Source organism: Amphibalanus amphitrite, unplaced genomic scaffold, assembly GCF_019059575.1.
Source record: "Amphibalanus amphitrite isolate SeventyFive unplaced genomic scaffold, NRLGWU_Aamphi_draft 001332F_arrow, whole genome shotgun sequence".
NCBI classification, from domain to species: Eukaryota; Metazoa; Arthropoda; class Thecostraca; order Balanomorpha; family Balanidae; genus Amphibalanus; species Amphibalanus amphitrite.
In genome coordinates this window covers 2795-24654 of record NW_024882825.1, presented here as the reverse complement: position 1 = coordinate 24654, position 21860 = coordinate 2795, and the positions used below count along the sequence as shown (strand labels likewise).

The 21860-nt window shown below is 47.1% G+C and overlaps 1 protein-coding gene across 3 annotated transcripts; it reads right to left on the bottom strand.

Moving 5' to 3' along the window:
• Positions 1–1008: 1008 nt before the first annotated feature.
• LOC122372221 (probable Xaa-Pro aminopeptidase P) lies at positions 1009–15768 on the bottom strand. 3 transcript variants are annotated; one of them, XM_043349144.1, is made up of 10 exons: positions 15665–15768; positions 15242–15368; positions 13987–14133; positions 13699–13900; positions 7641–7789; positions 7318–7414; positions 5489–5557; positions 5265–5341; positions 4993–5088; positions 1009–1766 (listed from the first exon to the last, which is right to left on the bottom strand). In XM_043349144.1, exons 1-10 carry the CDS (start codon positions 15673–15675, stop codon positions 1539–1541), a joined length of 1203 nt encoding a protein of 400 aa, XP_043205079.1. In that variant the 5' UTR covers positions 15676–15768; the 3' UTR covers positions 1009–1538. The 3 variants fall into 3 exon arrangements, with proteins under 3 accessions (XP_043205079.1, XP_043205082.1, XP_043205081.1); XM_043349147.1 differs by lacking the exon at positions 15665–15768 and adding an exon at positions 15487–15604; XM_043349146.1 differs by lacking the exons at positions 1009–1766; positions 4993–5088; positions 5265–5341; ... (2 more) ...; positions 7641–7789; positions 15665–15768 and adding exons at positions 8220–9269; positions 9538–9633; positions 9884–9960; ... (2 more) ...; positions 11378–11526; positions 15487–15579.
• Positions 15769–21860: the final 6092 nt, after the last annotated feature.

Below are 21860 nucleotides of genomic sequence, written 5' to 3'. Positions count from 1 at the left end.
ACCCCGCCCGCTGCTGCTACAGGGTAAATGGCGCAATCGGGCAATGCACCTCCGCCGCTACGGGCAGCCGTCACGAGCGAAGCACAGGTCAGAAACGGACATTGTTCGGGGCGTTTCTGCCGCCCGCTCAAATCGACCCGGCCGGTATGTATGTAGAACGGGCTAAGGTCATCAAAGTATGCCGTAAAGTGGTGCATAAACAAGTATGCAAAGCATGTCGAACAGATCTTTTGCCGGTTTTGTTGCCGTTTGCAGGTGGTCATCGCGGCTCGCAATTTTACCGCGTCAGGTGAGGAAACGGGCTCATTGCAGACGTACCTGCATCGTCGCAGCTCTTTGCAGCTGCGTCACTGCATACACAAGAACCATTAGCTATCTTTTGTTATGTGTGGGTGAAAATGTCACAGGTGGTGCTGAGTGCCTTCGATTGCTTGTGACACTGGCACAAAAGCGGGGCGAAGTCGGAAAAAAAGAATAATTTAGTGGCATAGGAATAACGCAGTCCCTCGAGTTTCGCAGACAGCGCAAAAAGCGCCGTTACATAGCGCCACCAAATTTAATAGAACCTTTGAAATATATCCTAACTATCTAAAATCTCAGTGACCTCACTTTCATGTCATGTCACCCGGTCACGAAATCGGTACCTACATCGTCAAAATAACACCGGAATGACCTTCATTATATAATCGAATGCATAGTTTTGCATAGATTTTGTTCATGCTCGCAGGGTATGCTAAGCCGTCGAGTGTCATAATATGTGTTTGACTTTGCATTTTGTGGACCTGAGGTCACCTAGAGGTCATTATGTCGTAATGCTGAAAATATGCAAGCGAAAAATCAAATAGCGTTATATTTATGAAAACATTAGAGATATCGATCTACTTCACAGTAGTGTTTGTGTTATGATACTTCACCTTACACCCATACATAACGTTTGTGTTTCTTCGGCGCAAAAACGGAAGGACATTTCTTGCATGTCACCGTCTGTTTTGCAATTAAAATCGATCATCGGATCAATCGATGTTATTGAGATTGAAGGACAGAAATGTCTTATCAAATCGAAAAATACAGACAGCCAATGGCTTGTGTACCACAAGCAGCGTACCAGCCTGAAAATCTATCATGAATTGTAATTGGTACTCGGCTGGGCGAAAATACGAAGTGCCAGCACTTATACCAGCACCCTGTACCTATTGCAACACTAAACACTTCGTCCAACAGAGCCAAACGCATAAAGTAAATGTAGGAACATCTCATTCTCAACGACGCACTCAACTTTGTAGTGTGTTAAAGGTAAAACGACATCGACTACTTCATAACATCGCATCGGCTGAACCAGATTTGGGTATCGTATCCTAACTGACATATATACCTATTACATACCTATTACCTTAGACAGCGAAGTAGTCCCAACTGCCAATCGCCTGGCAACATTTGTGTATATTATGGGGTGGTCATCTCACTCAGATACGTTTTACAAACAGCACAAAAATATCCTATACACATCAATGTTCCAGGCACCCGTAAAAATGGTATAGTTATAGGACTCGAATTGCGACAAATGAGAGCAGAATGAGACAGACTGAGGCGATGGTGCTGCCACCTGCCGAGTGTCCGGAGAAGTCCACAGATGGCGCCACCTCCGCCCTACGGATGGGCGCCGTCCGCTTGGTAAGCCAGTGGTAGGCCTGCTGTTTGTCCTGGCTCTTCAGAATGGCGCCCACCTCTTGCTCCACAGTTTTGTGGTAGTCATTCAACCACCATAGCTAAAACAGGGAGAGATTTCACATGGCCTGAGGCTGGTACCGACATGGTAGATGGATATTATGGATAACCAGGGAGGTTGACTAATGGCTTGGTCGATATGCAAGATGCTGTGAACGTTACTCTTTAGGTATCTGCGCTAATGGAAAGTTTCAGGATTAATAATGAACAAAATAATTTGTTATTAACGGGCTGGGCCTTATAATTCCTTTATGAGACTATCTGAGCAAAAGGTAAACTGCGAATGATGCTAATGGACATCAGCTGGATAATATGTAAATATAGGTAGGTATAGCCCCACAGAGTTCTCACAAGTCCCTGAAACATATTTATGATTAAAAGATAAATAATGATGGTGGTTTGTATGTCGTACATTGTCTAGACCACCAAAGGCTCGCACTAGTCGGGACAAACTATTTCTAGGCATTGAAACCTCCACTTCTTTTCAGTAATGACTACGTGCTAGCATAGTGTAATAAACCAGTAAAACGCCTTTTGGGCGAAGAACGAGCGAGCGAGATAGTGATCCCTGCAGGCTGCACGTGCGGAAGGGCGAGAGGGTACTTCCAACGGGTTTGCGCAAAGCACCCTTCTAACCGGTCGCTAGCGGTGTGCCAAATTTGAACGCAATCGGCCCAGCCGCTCCTGAGATCTGGAAGCGGCATTCTGCACGTGCGCACGTGCAAACGGGGTCCAAACTGACTTTTGCACGGACCCTACTAACTGGTCCCCAACCGTGTACCAAATTTGAGCGCAATCGGCCCAGCCGTTCTCGAGATCTGGAAACGCCCCTTGCACGTGCGCACGTGCAGTAGCACCTTAACCGCAACACATGGGAATGCATTGCCTGGTGGGTCCCTACCTGTATGCCAAGTTTCAACGAAATCGCCCCAGTAATTACCGAGTTAATAAATTGGGAACAAATTTGACACCTCTTATTGTTGTATTTTGCACGTGCACTGGGGGTGACCCACATTCATCGAGAGTATTCTATTTTTGGTAGAAGGGATGTTGCTACCCTACAAAAATTACCGCAAGTCAATCGCCCAAGCGGCTGCTGAGATATGAGCCTCTCAAAATCACTACTTTTGCAAAACAGCTTGAACACCCTTGACTTTTCACGTGGCACGTGCCACGACGGTCACTGAGGTGTATCAAAAGTAGTCAATTACGGGGTAGAAGGGATGGGGCTACCCAGCAAAAAAGACCGCAGGCCAATCGGTCCAGCGGTTGCTGAGATATAAGCCTCTCAAAAGCGTTACAGGCCGGGCCGGGCCGGGCCGGGCCGCTCATACTGAGATTTTTCCGTTATATTGAAAAGACTCACTTCGCTCGCTGCGCTCGCTCGCTCGTAATAATATAGTGTTAACAGCATAGTGTTATTTACCAGTAAAACGCCTTTTGGGCGACGAACGAGCGAGCGAGATAGTGAGCCCTGCACGTGCGGAACGGCGAGAGGGTACTTCCAACGGGCTTGTGCAAAGCACCCTTCTAACCGGTTGCTAGCAGTGTGCCAAATTTGAACGCAATCGGCCCAGCCGTTCCTGAGATCTGGAAGCGGCATTCTGCACGTGCGCACGTGCAAACGGGGTCCAAATTGACTTTTGCACGGCACCCTACTAACTGGTCCCCAACCGTGTACCAAATTTGAGCGCAATCAGCCCAGCCGTTTTCGAGATCTGGAAACGCCCCCTGCACGTGCGCACGTGCAGTAGCACCCCAGCCGCAACACATGGGAATGCATTGCCTGGTGGGTGCCTATCTGTATGCCAAGTTTCAGCGAAATCGCCCCAGTAATTACCGAGTTATTAAATGGGAATAAATTTGACACCTCTTATCAGGGATGCGGAGCCGTGGAAATTTCAGACGGCTCCGGCTCCGGCTCCGGCTCCGGAGAAAAAAATCGGCTCCGGCTCCGGCTCCGGCTCCGGGTGAAATGTTATGGCGGCTCCGGCTCCGGCTCCGGCTCCGAGTAAAATGGTCCGGCTCCGGCGGCTCCGACTCCGGCGGCTCCGGCTCCGGCGGCTCCGGCTCCGACTCAGTACATCCCCTACGCAATCAATTAAATACGGGTGGAAGAAAAATTGGATTGGTTATACGCGTTACTCTTTGCCATGACCGGCTCACCGCGTCCCCGTGCAAACGCACCTCGGAGAGAACTGGCAGAACAAAGGGCTAGGAAGCGATGGCATTGGAAACGCAGTCGCCGCGAAACGGAGTTCAGTGAACCATCGTAAGCTGACACCCGTCTCGGCTGCATTGGGGGGTGAGGGGTGGGGGGGGGGGGGGGTGTGGGATGAGACGGTGCTGGGAGTCGCAGTCCACTGCACTGGTTTGAAAACAATGGCCGTCACCTGATGACTGGTCCTCATGTTCTGGGGATGCAGTAGACGTGGGGGGGGGGGGGGGGGGGGAAGAGCAAACAGGAAGTTGTTTGCGTACTGTGGGATACTGGGGATATTCGGATTTTTTCATTCACTTGATGGCCCATGACGTAAGTACCATATGTTTTACTGCCTTGTACTGTCAAACCGAACTAGGTCAATTATTTTTTTCCTCTTCAAAAAATAAAAAGGAGCCGGAGTCGCCCCCTTTTTTGGCGGCTCCGGCTCCGGCTCCGGCTCCGGGCTATATTGTTTCACGGCTCCGGCTCCGGCTCCGGCTCCGGGCAAAATATGCCGGCTCCGGCGGCTCCGGCTCCGACTCCGGCTCCGGCTCCGCATCCCTGCCTCTTATTGTTGTATTTTGCACGTGCACTGGGGGTGACCCACATGCATCGAGAGTATCCTATTTTTGGTAGAAGGGATGCAGCTACCCTACGAAAATTACCGCAAGACAATCGCCCAAGCGGCTGCTGAGATATGAGCCTCTCAAAATCAGTACTTTTGCAAAACAGCTTGAACACCCTTGACTTTTCACGTGGCACGTGCCACGACGGTCACTGAGATGTATCAAAAGTAGTATATTACGGGGTAGAAGGGATGGGGCTACCCAACAAAAAAGACCGCAGGTCAATCGGTCCAGCGGTTGCTGAGATATAAGCCTCTCAAAAGCGTTACAGGCCGGGCCGGGCCGGGCCGCTCATACTGAGGTTTTTCCGTTATATTGAAAAGACTCGCTTCGCTCGCTGCGCTCGCTCGCTCGTAATTACACTATGGTGCCAGCAATAGGTTTTTTACTCATTAGTATGATTACCAAATTATTCATTGGACCACGCTTATATCTTACCTGACGACTAGACATGAGCTCCGGGATGATCATACTCCTTTCGAAAGGTACGAGAGTGACCGGCTCAAACTTCATGTACGGCCCGTCAAAGTTGTACTGAAACAATGGAAGTGTTTTGCGTTATAATTGTTTTCCTCTCAATACGTCGTCACGGACGAAATGGGAACAGTGCGACCTTACGCGTGAACACGGCACCACGCTTCTCCTACGAGTTCCAGCAATTATGTCACGGCAACATACCGCACAATAGACAGACTCAGCGCACTCGTTACCTGAGTGGAGGCCTCCGTCACGAGAAGTATCGTCTCCAGACGAATACCAAAATCTCTTCCATGATAATATCCGGGCTCTGAAACAAACGTCACACAGTCTGTTCGTAAACAGCGGTTTTTGAAAATCATAGTATCGCTATTCGCTAGCACAGCTGTTGTTTACTATTACTGAAATACATGTGAGATATTCTGAAGAGTCGCAGGCATGAGCAATTAAAACTTACCGTCGGAAAAGAACTGTCCCACTTCCAGTAGATGCCCAGCTCTCCGGCTGGTTGATATCAGGGTCGGCCCTGCCGCACACGCATGGTGGTGTTACCGGATATTTTGGTTATTCCACACCAAATCCATCAATAATTGACCCGACCCCCTTCGATTTTGATGAAATTTGTTCGAAATGACCCGTAGATCTGACCAAACGGGGTGACCGACGTGACCGTAAGACAAAGGGTAGCTAGCGATACCATCAAAAGTGATGCATGCTGATTGAATAGGTAAAAGTGGAAACAACCATGGAACAATAGACAGTGATATATTGGTATCAATTGAAACGTTTACTAAAAGCTGATAAACAAAATGAAACATGTTTAATGTTTATTAACAGAACAATTCAAGGTAGCATCGGAATTGATGCAATTTCCAGGCATAACCATAATTACGAAGGCTTAGGGTAACTGTGGGGAAAACGCACCCCTGGGTTAAACGCCTCCCCTAAAAAAATCGTATTTCTTATCGACGGATAGGTGTTTTATCCTGTCTTTCAGAACAGTCAGCTGCTTGTTTACGTAGGTCTCTATTTCCGGTTCTGAGTCTTGAGGAGCAGCGTGGGTAGGTACTGATGTTGGTTTTGGATGTTGTTTTTGTTGTTTTTACAGAAGATTCCTAATAGTTTGATGCCCTCTTTATATCACAAACGTTGCTATTGTGCACATCACTCAAAACTGCGTTTTATTGTCATTCTGTTGAATATATTATGCTGCGGCGTTAGTGGCGCATTTTTTGTCAATATTTTGCTGACCGGAAATGGAGTGGATGGGGCAAGACGCCTACTCGATGCATGGGGCAAGACGCCCCCGGTTTTCTGAAAGGGGGGCGTTTTGCACGGTGGTGAGAGTGCAGGGTAGCGCCCTATAGGTCGGGGCCGAAAAGGCCTCTCCCTGTCCTTTTTTGCTGATATATCCTAAACGACTGCAGATATCGTCACCAAACTTTCAGGACTCCTCCGGGCATCCATTTTACACATTACAACAAAATTTTATTCCAAAGGCTATGATAGGTTGACCAAAAATGACGTCAGAATGACGTCAAGTTCTGCCATGTTCATCATTTTCTGTTGATAGATGGGGTGGGGGCGCTTTGCACATGGGTGTGGGCGTATTACCCAGGGTATGGGGCAAAACGCCCTTTTGCAAGGGTATGCTAAAACCTTTTTGGGGGGTTAAATACCACACGCAGGTGTATTTTCTTGGTCTCAAAACGTAGTAAAAAGAATGAGCTACATGATGGTGCCCAAAGGTTTCAGTAATCTGTGTTGGGTTGCGTGTCAGAAGGTTTCGCGCTTAAGGGGGGCGTTTTTGACCTATTCACCCTATATGTGGCTCCAAGAAGTGCAATGAAATGCAAATTAGTTGAGCTAATTTAAGTAAGGCGTAAACGCAAAGGTGTTTCCTTTTTGTTTCTGATTGCATATAATTATCTGTACTTAGTATTGGGAGATAAAAAGTGTAACAAATTGCACATTACTGCAAGTTAGGGCTTATTTGTTCTAGCAGATGGCGTGACTTTTGACGTCATATTTAAACCCAAGCGATATATAATGAATAAAACATGACGAAGCCGACGAAGCTGCACAGAAAACATCATGAATCACATAGTTATGTAGAGCGTTTTGTGACATTACAACGAAATAATTACGAATAAGTAGTATCGCAATGCCTAAACACAAACCGTGAAGCAATCTACATACATTAATGTATTTAGACATTCACCGATTTAAAAAAAGAACGTCTCTAGGCTCCAATCATCACACCAATGTGATTGGTGTAAGCCTGACCTTCATGTACGGCGAGGTAGGAGCCGATGCCATGACCCGAACCGTGTCTGTAGCTGAGGCCGGCGGTGAACAGCGGTTGGCGTACAGTCAAACTGAGCTGGAAATAAACACAGACAGCCGTGAGATGGACGGAGAGAGAGAGAGAGAGAGAGAGAGAGAGAGAGAGAGGGGGGGGGGTAGGGGGAGAGAGACAGACAGACAAACAGACAGACAGACGACAGAGACAGACAGACAGACAGACAGACAGACAGACAGACAGACAGACAGACAGACAGAGACAGAGACAGAGAAAGACAGGAAGACAGACAGATCACGTCTCTTACCTGCATGTCTACGGTATTGTTATTGACAATGAGGTCTGCCAGGTCTATGGCACCCATCAGGACGCGGGTGTAGGCCTCTTTCTGAAACTCAGTCGGCTGTCCATAGTGCATGGTGCGGGTCACATCTGTGGTACCGTCCAGATACTGACCTGGCGAGAAAGACAAAAGGGAAGGTAAAAAAAGCTGCTAGTGAAGTCACATCCATGTAATGACTATAGCCAGGCCATCGCTTTTTAACGGGTGCCATAGATCATATGAACGCTTCTAGTGCATCAATGTGATGAGGATCTACATAAAGATAATATGTGTTCTGATTACCATGCTAACAGAAGTCAGCTATTTTACATAGCGATCACTCTATATGTCTGCCTTTGCTAAGTGGACAGCAACATGATGCAAGATACACACTGTTTTGGTCAAATATGGCTGTGCTCATTCCTACAGACATTTCATACGCAATACGCATGCAAATGCTTATTAAACGGCCAAGCTATTTGCGAATAACATCACATTACATACGATGAAAAAATATACAAAGTGCATATGTGCAGATCAAATTTATAAGGCTTCGTCACGCGTGACTTGGGACCAATACACACTGAAAATTATATCGATATTCGCGTAGTAACTGAGTGAACCCTACTCATCGTTGCTCAAGGCTAAATCATGCTTTGGAAAGTTCGATGAGCGATCGATGTTGAGAATGCGTCCACATCTAAAGACTTCGCATTTCGTAGTAACAGTATATTACAGAAAACGTTATTTCATAAAACTTACAGGCATATTCTATACTAAGATGATTGAGTTCGTAAAAACACACTGCTCGCCAGTACAGTTGGATAAACAAAGTAAAGTAAATATCACAAAGAGCTAAAGGTAAGGTTTTTTTTCGTTGGGTTAGGCCCTTTCGGTCTGGCAAGACCATTTCAGAGCCGGAAGGATGATAGGAATTAAGAGGGAGGAGACATTGGCCTGGGCAGGCATCCTAGTAAGTCACCGGGGCTGAGTCCGTCCCAAAGGACAGGCCGACCAGCCCCCCCCCCCCACCCCCAAGTCCCCAAGTACTTACTGCACCCGGCTAGGGGTGTGCTCCCTTGGGAGCAGCGGAGCCGCTCCAAGGGAGCAGCCCGCATGAGATAAAGTTGCCTATCCAGCCCAGACCGAGGGCTGCGGCGTGGAGAAGGAGGATTTGAAAGTCCTGAGGATGGAAACGACGGACGGATGTGAAAGGTTAGGGATGATTCGAATCAAAATTAAAAGACACAGCCTCGAATAAATGTTAACCCCTTAGTTCATAAAATGACCGAGTTCACAAACAAAAGAATTCATCGTTAGCAACAAATGGCGTTCTACAAATATGAAGTTGAGGCGACACAATAAAACACAAGCCTCAAAATAAACAGCAGAACGCAGAGTATTATTATCAGCTGAGACTCCAGGTAATTAGCAGCGGCAGTGCTGCTAGCTGAAAGTCATTTTCCCGAGTCAGGCAGATGGCGTCATATTCGCCGGCTTTATCGGAGCGATGCGGGCTGTGAGCCAGCGCAGAGCCCTCTGCCGATTCCCCTGTCGCAGGACGGCGCCCATCTCTTGCTCTACCAGCTGGTGGTACTCATTCAGCCACTGCACCTGCGGGAAAAACGGCGGCAGCCGGTGAAGGGTGTGAGCGTATGCACTGCGTACCCACCAACCTCAAGCCCGTGTTTAGTGGGTACCTACTACCTACTGGGCATACGATTGGCGTTATCTTTTTCTCTGGAACTTAGTATTTATCGTCTGATATGAGCTCATTCCACCAAAATATGTTATAATCTGGTCAAGTTTATCATGCTTAGTCAACTTCAACTCGAGAAGCTCACAGAACAGCGACGCATCTCCCGCTGCCGTCTGTTCTTACCTGGTCCACGGTCATCAAATCTGGCTCAATGAGATCGCGCTCAAACGGCACCAGGGTGACCGGCTCGAATGTCATGTAAGGCCCGTCAAAATTGTGCTGAAACATGCATAATTGGTATTGGGTCGCTGTCCAATATCACAAAAACGATGATGGTAGCGAAAGGTCACCTTAAAGTATCATGATAAACTGGCAACCTAGGTGCATGTCCTACACACATTAAATTTTAAACGATTCTGCCACGTTCAAAACCCCCCAAACTTGATCATATCCCTCATAAGCAATATTTTAAGAATTATAGCTACGAATGCTTCACTACGGACAACGTAAAAATCGTATTTTAATTTACCTTAGTTTCGGCGTTCTTTACCAACACTATATTTTCTAGACGAATGCCAAAGCTCCCATCTTTGTAGAACCCAGGCTCTGCAAATTATCGACGTTGATAGCTGTCAAAACAATTAACCGAAACAAGACGAAAAAGTTGATACCAGTTAAAGGGAAAGTAAAATTAGAGAAAACAAAGATGATTGCTTTTTGTCACAGCAATATCTACGAACATCGGACACTTGAGTGGCAAATGCTTTCTTTTGACTTTCACTTGACGAGCTGGTAGGTAGACGACCGACAAGTATAATGTCAACCATATCATCTTACGTACAATGTCGCTTTGTAATCAAGCCACGTAACAGAACATGTCATTATTTACCATTTAAATGTCTGCATTGTCATTTGCAGAGCAGCACACTGTTTTAGCGTTTTAGCTTTAATAAAATGCTACAGTATAAATCCACTCACCATGAGACAGGAACTGTCCTAGCTCAAAAACATGAGGCAATTTGTTCCTGAAAGAAATATTAATGGGACCTGGAACACAAAATAAGTAAGGTTAATGTACACGACAGTTGCAATTAAAGGTACCGGTGCGAACCTATGCAAGCGACATGATATTTTTCATTTAACAACACAGCTTTTGCGCATTGTGAATATTAAAGAAGATTATATTTAATTGGATGACATGTAGCCTTGGAATCATAAAAAACAGCAGTGCCACTAGCCAGTAGCACTCACTTGCCAACACAAGTTGATGTTTGTACAATACGTATAATTCCACACCTTCGTGAATGCCGAGGTAGGATCCGATGCCGTGTCCGGAGCCGTGTCGGTAGCTCAGCCCAGCTCTGAACAGCGGCTCGCGAGCCACAATCTCCAGCTGCGGGGTCAGGGACCGAGGCAAGGTCACATGGGGTCACTGCTGAGTGCTGACACTACCCACTCGGTACCCAAGCACTATAGAGTCATTTAGGTCATCGCACATCATGTGAATAAATAAAGGTAGTAATTTGCACTTATTGTTTTATATCCGTTGGTTTCTTTTCAGTCAATGTAAAGAAATCGAAGAAATAAGCTATTTAGGGTATACAGCTAAATAAAAGTGGGAACCGGGAAGAGTGATTTCCCTTCTTCTTCGTCCAACATATTATCTTACATGTTTTTATAATACATACCAAAGAAAATATTTCTGCCCGCCTGTACATACCTAATTAGTTACGGTGCTCGGTAGGAATTTGCGGAGATCTACAAAGTTAGGCAAGAAATATTGCCCGAGCTGCCCGCCACGTCGGACTAATGACATTATACTTGTGCTATTTCATTGCTTTTGGTTAGGGTGCCCTCCTAAATTTTCTTGGAAGTAATATTACTCACAAAACGACAGCATATCCTCTGATATCTAGGGTTCTTCTTTTTCCAGCGTGCTTTGAGAAGCTCCTAACACATCGCGAATGCAATATCAATTTGTCATATCATCTAGATATGCCGAAATTGCGGCGTCCTGACCTACCTGTGTATCAGTGATCTTTCTATTGACCACTGTTGTGGCCAGGTCAATAACTCCCATCAGGACGCGGGTGTAGGCCTCCTTCTGAAACTCGGTCGGCTGTCCGTAGTGCATGGTGCGGGTCACATCTGTGGTACCGTCCAGGTACTGACCTGAGGTCAGAGGAACACGACATCAAACGGGTTCGAGTGCAGTGATCGAGAATAAATCACATATAACTTATATGAACACGACATAACTATATTTAAAAGAAAAAATACTTCCTAGGAAACATATAAAATAAATGCACATTTTGTAACGATTCGCTGAAAAAATTGAAATGTGGTTCAACTTCCATATCGAAGGAAATTTGTAGGTAATATTTAATTTCAGCAAACTAGCTCTTCACTTGAATTAAAATGGCAATGCATATCGGCATTTTTGTCCAAGCATTGATCATTATTGGGAGTATAATTTTGTAAAATGCGGGAAGCTTAGCGCGCTTATTTTCGCGCTATCGGTGGGGCAAAAGGCTCAGCAAAGAACTGAAGCAATCGGTGCTCTGCAGAGCATCGAACGCTAAGTATCAAATCGTGTTACACGCGCCAAAGCTGCCATTTTCCAGTGAAAGTTTGCATAAACTGAAACACTAAAAGCAAGGCATAAGCTTACCATGTCGTTTGAAGAAAACCAGCGAAGTTAATGCAGACGCACCGGCACCAAATGCATTCATTTCATTTATGCATTTATTTAGCAAATGCAATGCGTACATTCAGCCCAACAAAGACTGTGATCAAGGCACTAATATAACGCAATGCGCACATTCAGTCCAACAAAGACTGTGATCAAGGCACTACGTGTAAGCGGGAGCAGATGCAAACGCAACGGCAGACTGAAAGCCCATGCCTGAAAATCCCACTCTCAGGTGACGAGCTGTTGTAAATTATTTCCCCGTCGGGCCGGCGCTATGTACTAAGTGCGCTCTCGCGGTGCGCGGTGCATGGACGATCAGATGATCGTACAGTCGCCGAGTCTCGCACAGTCTCGAAAACCAGTGCTCGAAAAGCTTCGCCGTGCGACATATACATACCTAAGTATTCGTTCGTTCGCTGGCACTTGTCCCGCTGCCTATTTGATTATTCGCTAGTTGTGTTGAAAGGAATTGAAGATCGAGAGAGGATCGTTTGAGTATGTTGATTGTTGAATTCGAGCAATGAAGCGGATTGCCTGCTTTCGTAGGTTGGTACGTAATAACTTGTTTGCTCTTCAAAAATTTACTTCGTTTAAAAGTAACCGATGAAAATATTTGTCAAGTATCCTAAACAGATGGCATCTTGACCACGATGTAGCCGGTAAAGTACAAATTGAATATTTCAGAACAGGCCAAATATACTATTGTAACAGAACAAATAGTTCAAAGCAAGAAGATTCTCTCTCTCTCTCTTCTCTCTCTCTCCTCTCTCTCTCTCTCTCTCTCTCTCTCTCTCTCTTCTCTTCTCTCTCTCTCTCTCTCTCTTCTCTCTCCTCTCTCTCTCTCTTTCTCTCTCTCTTCTTCTCTCTCTCTCTCTCTCTCTCTCTCCTCTCTCTCTCTCTCTCTCCTCTCTCTCTCTCTCTCTCTCTCTCTCTCTCTCTATCTCTCTCTTCTCTCTCTCTCTCTCTCTCTCTCTCTCTCTCTCTCTCTCTCTCTCTCTCTCTCTCTCTCTCTCTTCTCTCTCTCTCTCTCTCTCTCTCTCCTCTCTCTCTCTCTCTCTCTCTCTCTCTCTCTCTCTCTCTCTCTCTCTTCTCTCTCTTCTCTCTCCTCTCTCTCTCTCTCTCTCTCTCCTCCTCTCTTCTCTCTCTCCTCTCTCTTCTTCTCTCTCTCTCTCTCTCTCTCTCTCTCTCTTCTCTCTCTCTCTCTCTCTCTCTCTCTCTCTCTCTCTCTCTCTCTCTCTATCCTCTCTCTCTCTCTCTCTCTCTCTCTCTCTCTCTCTCTCTCCTCTCTCTCTCTCTCTCCACTTCATTGGTCCCCGCACCCTCTTTTTTGCATTATCTTCAGCCGCAATCACCTCCCATGGCCATTTGTAGCAGATAGTTCAAACATATGCCGATACTCATCTCCCCTTTCCAACTGGGATATCAAACTTGAGCTGGTCATGCATCTACATATATTGCTTAGTACTCGGTGCATGGAACTGAGTACTCAGTAATCGTGTGCGAGTACTTAGCTACTGTAGGTTGGGCTCAGTACTATGGGCTCACCTCCCGAGTCGAGCAGGTAGGTAGAGCTGGTGTCTATGGGGAGCTTGGTAACGTTACTCGGTACTCGGTACTTGGTACTCAGTACTCAGTAGGTACTCAGTACTCACCTCCGGAGTCGAGCAGGTAGGTGGAGCTGGTGTCTATGGGGAGCTTGGTGGCGTTACTCGGCGCGTAGTGGATGACGGCACCGTTGCTTCCGAAGGCTGAGATGGTCTCGAAGCTAATCCCGCGGAACAGCGTCTGCTCAGCGCGGAATTCCTTGAGTTTTTCGGCAGCGGATATTTCGTCCCACTCTTTGCCAGCGTGAATCTGTAGGGGAGGGCGACACGTTTTAGAGAGTCGGCAATTTATGTCACAGCTTGAGCTAACCTCATCTCTCTTCGTGTATTACTCACCTCCTCTTCCATGAAGGCCAGAAATTCGCAGAGAGCTACGCTGTCGCGCTTGTTGGCAGCTTTCATCCCCGCAATCTCGACTTCATTTTTCCTTCCTTTCATGCGCACAATCGGAGACTCGACAAACACCAACCTTGAGGCTGGAACCTGACAAACAAAAAGTAATCAACATGTGTTTCTCTCGACTTATCAACTTGTCAGGCTGAAGCTAACTTTGTCAGATCACTGCCTTCGTTGTTACGCTCAAATTCAGAAAATTGAAGGTTTTTCTTAGTACAGAGCTTAGACGCGAAAAGCCAGATAATGCTGATCAAATTCCCGTTTTAACCATATTAGTGGCAGGCTCCTGGCTACCCCTATTAGTGGCAGGGGGGGGGGGCTGTTTACGACCCCCCCTTGATATCTCGAGATCTAACCGGCCGATTTTCAAAATTCAAACGGCATTCGATTTGGCTCAACGAGATCTAAATTTCTAAAAAAAAATTAAAAAAATGTCAATAGGGGGGTAGAGGGGGGTAAAAACGAGCATATTGCAGATACATTTTAGACTGTTTATCACGGCCAGGTTTCTGAGCCAATCTTAACGCAACTTTTGCCGATCGATAGAGAATGAACCAGGAATTCACATGGATCCTAAAAATATGCATTTTCAAAAATCATAGGCGGATACAGATCATTGAGATTGGGGGTACACAAAAAGTATAGTTAATAAGGTTTTTGTTGGTACTGTTTCTAAAAAGGGTGGTAATGGTCTTGTTATGTTACAATTTTCTTATGAAAGAACACTACAATTGTATTGGTCATGCATAGGCGGTGTCAGGGCACCTATGTTGGGAGGTAAAACATAACCCCCCTTTTTGGACGCCTGGATCCGCCTATTATAGCAAAACGTGTCAAAAGAGGATGCACAATAACTGTATATGTTATCACATGATACCTTTCATTCACTGTTCGTAAAACTGGTGCAGCATCGTGATCTTCGCCCAAATGACTCGCTTCACGAATAGGACCCCCCAATTCCCAGTGCTCTGGAGCCGCCCCTGGTAAAGTTATGAACTTGAAATTTTCAGGGAATGTGCCCAATTTAGTTTTAGGAAAAGTCAAAAAATTTCAGCATCGTAGCTTCAGAGGTTTCGGAGATATTCCCGAAAAACCTGAGGGGTGGATAAAAACACCCCCCCCCCCTGCCACTAATAGGGTTAAATCAGTGCCAGGAGTACACACTACAAAGCAATGTAAACAATATTATTATTACCTGGTTGTAAAAAGAAAAGCTAACACTATCAATAAAAGTCGATTCGTCAGGGAGAAGAATCTTTCCCTTCCACTTCTGCCGGATGTAGGTTCCAAAGTTGTGAAGCACTTCTTGATAAAAATGCAACCTAGATGACATAAAGAAGTACGTCAGCAAAGTACATCCGTCTTCCCGAGAGACATATCACGATTTAAAATAACATAAACTAAATAGACAATGTTTCCTCCACAAACACACTTACTGACCAAACAATCATTACTCTCTTGTCGAAATCCATATACAGTTCATAAGGAAAGCTGCGTCCTCGACACAAGAGAGCTAAGGCAAATTATTGATGTGGTTTACAATGGAAACCATCACTCACGTGTGGTAAGTGAGATAAAAAAGTCGTGTTTCCAGTGCCTTTAGTAAGCCCGTACTCACGTGACACACATATCCCCGATCTGACATCCGGGAGCTCTGAGGTGCTGTCTCACTTCGTCCGTCAGTTTGTCGGGGTCTACCCACAGATGGACGCTGTCGGAGTCAATCACTGCATACGCCTTGAAACTGCCGACAGAATACGACATATCAGACGGAAGGATGGTGACAGTTGAGGTAGTCATGATCACGCTTGATTGGTTTGTATACAAACCAATGGTGTTTCGGGTATACCCGAAACACGATGACTGCGCTAGCCCGGTCAACCATAGGACTATCTTCACATCAAATGGACCCCTGCAACTTTTTTTACAGATATTCAGAGGACGTGATGTCGAGCACGGAATATCGATTGTCCGCTGTCCCATACCGGGTGTGTGTGGGATGTCGTTTCCGCGCAGGTTGAAGAGCCAGGCGACCTCGTCCAGTGCCGAGACGAGCAATACCTCCACCTTCTCCTCCCGCATGTAGTCCCGCGCCTCCTCCACTTTGCTCTCCCAGGTCTTACCTATGAGATAAAGGAATCGGGTCGGTTGCGTGGGTCGATTAGGTAGCTATATGGCGGAGAGAATACGTTTTCAGAGAAAATGGAATGTCAAATTCATGTTATTCTTTAGCATTTGACCTTCTGAAGAGACAAGGTGAGGAGACAGGCTCACTCGTGTGTCATAGCAAACCTAGCGATTATAATCATAGCGTTCTACCGAGGACGTACCGGCGTATGTCAGATTGTGAACTACAATCGGCTCATCTGATAGAGGCGGGCGCCCTTCCGTCCAGATGAGGTCAATCAGGTTTTCGTAGGCCAGCTTCATCTGCATCCCTTCCGCTGTGAAACACAATGATAAAAATAAGTGAAAACAATACTGGAAATGAAGGAAGAACGGATAAATAAACGAACAACTTCACTAAAAAAAGACAAAAAATGAAACAGATCGAAATCAGAATACCTCAGCGCAGCGCAACGGCACGTTGAGAGACTGACCTCTGAGCTGGCTGTCGATGTAGAGCCAGTCCTTGGCAGCGAGAAGTCGCGGGTCGGCACCCACAGAGCTGCCCCGAGATAGCTCCGAGGTCAGCCACTGCACCTCCGAAGGCGGCTGCACGAACGACGCAGTTGTCAACATTCAGTGAGGAACGTGGTTGTGAGCGTAAATATAAACGTGCAGCAGCTTTAATCGAGGGTCTGGTTCGGTAGAGTAATGCTCAGTTTTTTTGTTGCGATAATTCGAAAATGATAGGCATTGCTCCTCACATTTATTGGCAACGATAAAGCAATAGCAAATGAGCATATTTTCATGTGCGCCTCGTACGTCAATCCTTGCACCGACCTTATGTAAGCATATAACGTAAGTGCATACAAAACAAACACAGTTACACAAGTGCAACAATCATCGCCAAACGACCTAAACAAGTGCGGAACTAAATGGTACCGAGTCGAGTGTTGGCGACTGCGTGCGGCCAATGCGCCGCGCCACCAGCTGAGTCACTCGCTGGGACCGGGTACTGACCTTGGGTTCAGTTCCGTTCCTCATCAGCTCCCAGTTGCAGTCCATCTCCTGTTCGGCCTGCAGGAAATAGCGGCCGTCCGTCCACAGGGCCGCCTTGTCCTTCGTCACAATGGCCAGTCCTGCACGGAGGAGGGGAGGACAGTGAACGTTACGCGTGCATGTGCGGGGAGGAGGGGGGGGGGAGTGAACGTCACATCAATCATCATTGATGAGTGATCAGTACGAATCAATAAAGTAGCTCCAAACTTGTTCCGCGACTATTTGAGATCCATCAAAATGTCTTAGCTAATTGGTATACAAAACTAATCACCAGTATAACGCCTTTTGGGGCGAATAACGGAGCGAGCGAGAGGGTGAGCCTTGCACGTCCGAAATTTCGAGGGGGTACCTCCAGCTGACTTGTGCACGGCACCCTACTAACCGGTCTCTAGCGATGTGCCAAATTTGAGCACAATCGGCCCAGCCGTTCTCGAGATCTGGAAGCGGCACCCTGCACGTGCGCACGTGCAAAATGGGTCCCAACTGACTTTTGCACGGCGCCCTACTAACCGGTCCCTAACCACGTGCCAAATTTGAGCGCAATCGGTCGAGCCATTCTCGAGATCTGGAAACGACCCCTGCACGTGCGCACGCGCAGCAGCACCCCAACTCTGGCACATGGATATGCATTGCCTAGTGGGTGCCTACCTACATGCCAACTTTTAGCGCAATCGGCCAAATAGTTACCGAGATGTTGCAACAATCACAAAAGTGACACCTCTTCGTTTTGCACGTGGCACGTGCATAAGGGGTCACCCACATGCATCGGGAATAGTCCAATACTTGGTAGAAGGAATGAAGCTATCCTACAAAAATTACCGCGTGTAAATCGGTCAAGTGGTTGCTGAGATATAAGCGTCGCAGAATCGTGACCACGGCCGGCCGGCCGCTCACACTCAGAAATTTCCGTTAATCTAAGGAAAGACTACGCTCGCTTCGCTCGCTCCGTAACTACTTGCTGATGGCTTACCATCCGATGAATGTTTTTTATGAATGAAGTGGAGCGTGACACTCAGACGCCGTAAGTTTGGGTTGGCTCGGTATCACGGAGATAGGTCACCTGGCTGTCGGCATCGTCGACGTCATTCTAGGCCAAAGTGGTCTGGCGCTGCGCCTAAATAACAGCACGCGACAGCGGCACCATGGCAGCCAGACAGCACGTGCCGGTGAGGTCAGCGGCCTCCATCACACACCGGGATCCGCTGATGTGACATCGGGGCACCGTGGTTTTAGCATGGGACGTAGGTGACGTAGGATAAGAGTATTCTAGTCTAGCATCGGTGTGACTCAATTAGGTACTTGCCTATCAATTACGATGATCATGTATCATGATGATAACTATACTGCGGAAAGTACTCAAAGAAGATTCTTGAACTTCATCCCACCGCTCCGTAACTGCGCTGACCGATCACGTGACCCCAGGGCACGCCCCGACCTCTACTGACCTGCCGAGCCACTGAAGCCGCTGATGAAGCCGATGCGGGCGTCGTGGGGAGACACATACTCGGACTGGTGCTCGTCGTCCATCGGCACGATGTAGGCGTCGATGTTGTACCGCGAGTCCGCCATCACCTCCCGGAGTCTCTGTAGCCTGCAGGGGGCGGGACGATAAGTGAGGTCAACACCCAACAACAAGTTGGGTGGTGTGGTCCCAGGGAGAAATGGGCATGTGATGCAAGGGTGGGAGTTTCGATGAGGCACACATTCGTTAGGTTTTTGTCTAACGACGCAGTCACGAATAAAGTGAAAGATGCGAGACGAAGCACACATGTCTTGGAACTATCACAGGATTGATCACGTGAATGTCATTATCTTTGACACTGCCGCTGGTCCCTATAGCAGCTAGCTATAGCACAACACCATTTGCATCACATAAAAATTCAGCTCACGGCAGGGGTGAGTCACTGTCAGTTCTGTTCAAGGTTGTTTGCAGTCTGAACAAACACGAGTCTGCCCATGTGGCACCATAGTGCCACCCCTTCCAAACCAATAACATCCCCCTCTCACACAAACAGAGCGGAAGTGACAGGAACCTCGCGTGCTTCGAAGCACTGGAACGGTTGGAAACAAACAAATGACATGAGCGGAAACGGCTAATGACCGCCGCACCGGAAGCATCATGCTCACTTCATTGCTCTTTGCAATGATAATGTTGATCGGAGGGGGAGGGGGATGTGAGGCAAGGGTGTTGATGACTCATCAGTAATATGCTAAGCACGCAGAGAGAAGCATTACGCAAACACTAAGCTCCGAGATATAGAACAGTAGCTCGGTAATCACCCGGTCTTCACTTTTTACGCAAATTGACCACGACAGAAATATGTTACTATGACGTATGACTTCGTATCTTTCGAGTCCGATATGAGCCCCAATTCCGCAATATGCATAGCATATTATATGCAATCGGAACTGTTGCCTGCTTCTGTCGCACAAGATTTAAAAGTAGTCCCATGTGCCTGTCCTAAGTCATCTATTGGCTGCTGTAGTAGATTGTGCTTTTATTCTTCTTCATTACGTGAATTCGCTCGTAAGAAGTTTTAACCCTCGCCGGCACAGGGGGGAGGGGTTGATGCAACCCCCTAAGGTTTTTTTCGCGAAGAACTCGCGTAAAAAAGCGGCTGATCGCGACGTAACTTCCATAGTGCGCTGAAATTCGCGCAACTTATAGAACAAGGATGGGTAACGTGCCTGTGAAGAGTCACAGCTCGATCGGGCCGGTGGTGAGCACATGGCGCGTGCTCAAAAAGTGCAAATTCGCGTCATAGACTTTACATGCATAAATCGGCTTGCAAAAATGGGCGACAATGGCTCAACTTGCCCGACACGGGTCCGGTCCCCGTGCAGTATCTCGGTAACCGTGGGTCTTTTTTTTTTTTTTTTTTTTTTAAGTGCATTTATTGTCAAATAAACAGCATTACTGCCACAGTCCAGTCATCCATCACACTTCCACTCTTCCGCGATCCGCCCACAAAAGATGCAGTAAAGAGCACATGAAACTGCATAAATAGCATATCAACTAGATCATTATCACCATTCTGAACCACAAGCCCTTCCGGCATGCCAGCGGTCGTCACCCACCACCAACCGAATACAGAGGCCGCGGAGACATTTACGTACATATGGCCCGTCGTCGGCAGCGCCCAAAGCGCGGCCCGCCCGCCGGCGGCCTCCACAGCCCGGCTCTCACGGGGCGCGGGCACGGAGCACGGAGTTGACGCACGACGCATTGCAACATCGCATTAAGAGCGGAGTTCAGCTCATCTCGTCGACAGCCCCCTCCCCCACGGTGGGGGCCCCACCCACCCACCGCGAGACGGACGCGCGGCGCGTCAGCTGACAGGTATGACACCACTCGGGTATCGGTGCCGGCGTCCGTCCCTGTTACAAATGTCAGAACGCACATCAGCGCACAGCAGCCGGATCAGCTCCACCAGGGAACGGCCACCAACACGGCCACCGCGGCGACGCAGGAAGCCGAAACGCGGCCGACGGCAGCGCAGGCCGAGCAGCCAGGCAGCGGCAGCCATTCTCCGGAGGCGGCGAGGGCGGGCAGCCCAGGTCCCCCCGACAGCAGCGACCGGGATGGCGACGACGGCGGCGGTGACGGCGGCGGCCATCACATTTCAATCGGTGCCTATGTTTTGTAGAATATTTATAACATTCCCCCATTTGTTTTCGAATTTTTCAAATTGCCTAGAGTTTTTAGCCGCCTTTTTTTCTTTCATGGCTTCTGCCCGGAGCAGGGACGTAAACAAAGGGATACTAGGGGGACGGTTCTTATTTTTGGAGCGCATTATTGTGTGTTTTGCTACCAATTTGATGAGTATTTCAATGTTTGTTTCCTTGTCACGACAAGGAAATATCCAGCTTTCAGGTGTTGTTATTAAGTTGATATTATAATGACTTTGAACATGTGATTTTAAATTATGTATAAAGTTTTGAATTATGTTGCATGTATACAGAGCGTGAAACAATGTATCGTCGTTACCACAAAGGTCGCACGCAGCAGTTTCTGTTTTTCCGATTCGGCAGAGAAAAGTTTTAGTCGCAACAATGCGGTTAATAATTCGATAATGAAGTGCTTGAAGATATGTGTTGTTTGTAGACGATCGCACATCGCAAAAAGTTCCATTATGCATAGAACCAACATCTCGAATCCACTTACAACTTATTTTAGATATGTGTGAATCGCGATTTACTTTAATTCCTGTTACTAAGGTTTTATATACCACTTTGGAAAGATGCAGGTTTTGTGAGAGAAGCTTGATTTTAAAAGGTTGAATAGGATACCATATGTGTTTAGCTATGCATGCTACATTGGGGGAAGTATCAAATGCCAGGCTTCTTATTATGGAGGTATAGCACAAAAATGTCATTTTGATTTTATATGTGGCTGCAAGCTGCTCTCTGCTCAGTAGCGAGCCATCAAAAGGATTGAACAGGTCTGATATAAATCGAAGGCCTTTTTCGTTCCATTCTTTAACGATAGACTTTTTGTATTTTGTGCTGTCGGAAAACCATATGAAGTCCGCGAGTATTTCATCGTTGTCAGGTTTATATGCAGTGCAGAAACTCGACCATCCGCGAATTACTTCTTCCCAAAACCTGTTCTTTACCTTTTTGGCCTCCATTCTTAATTTCACTGACCC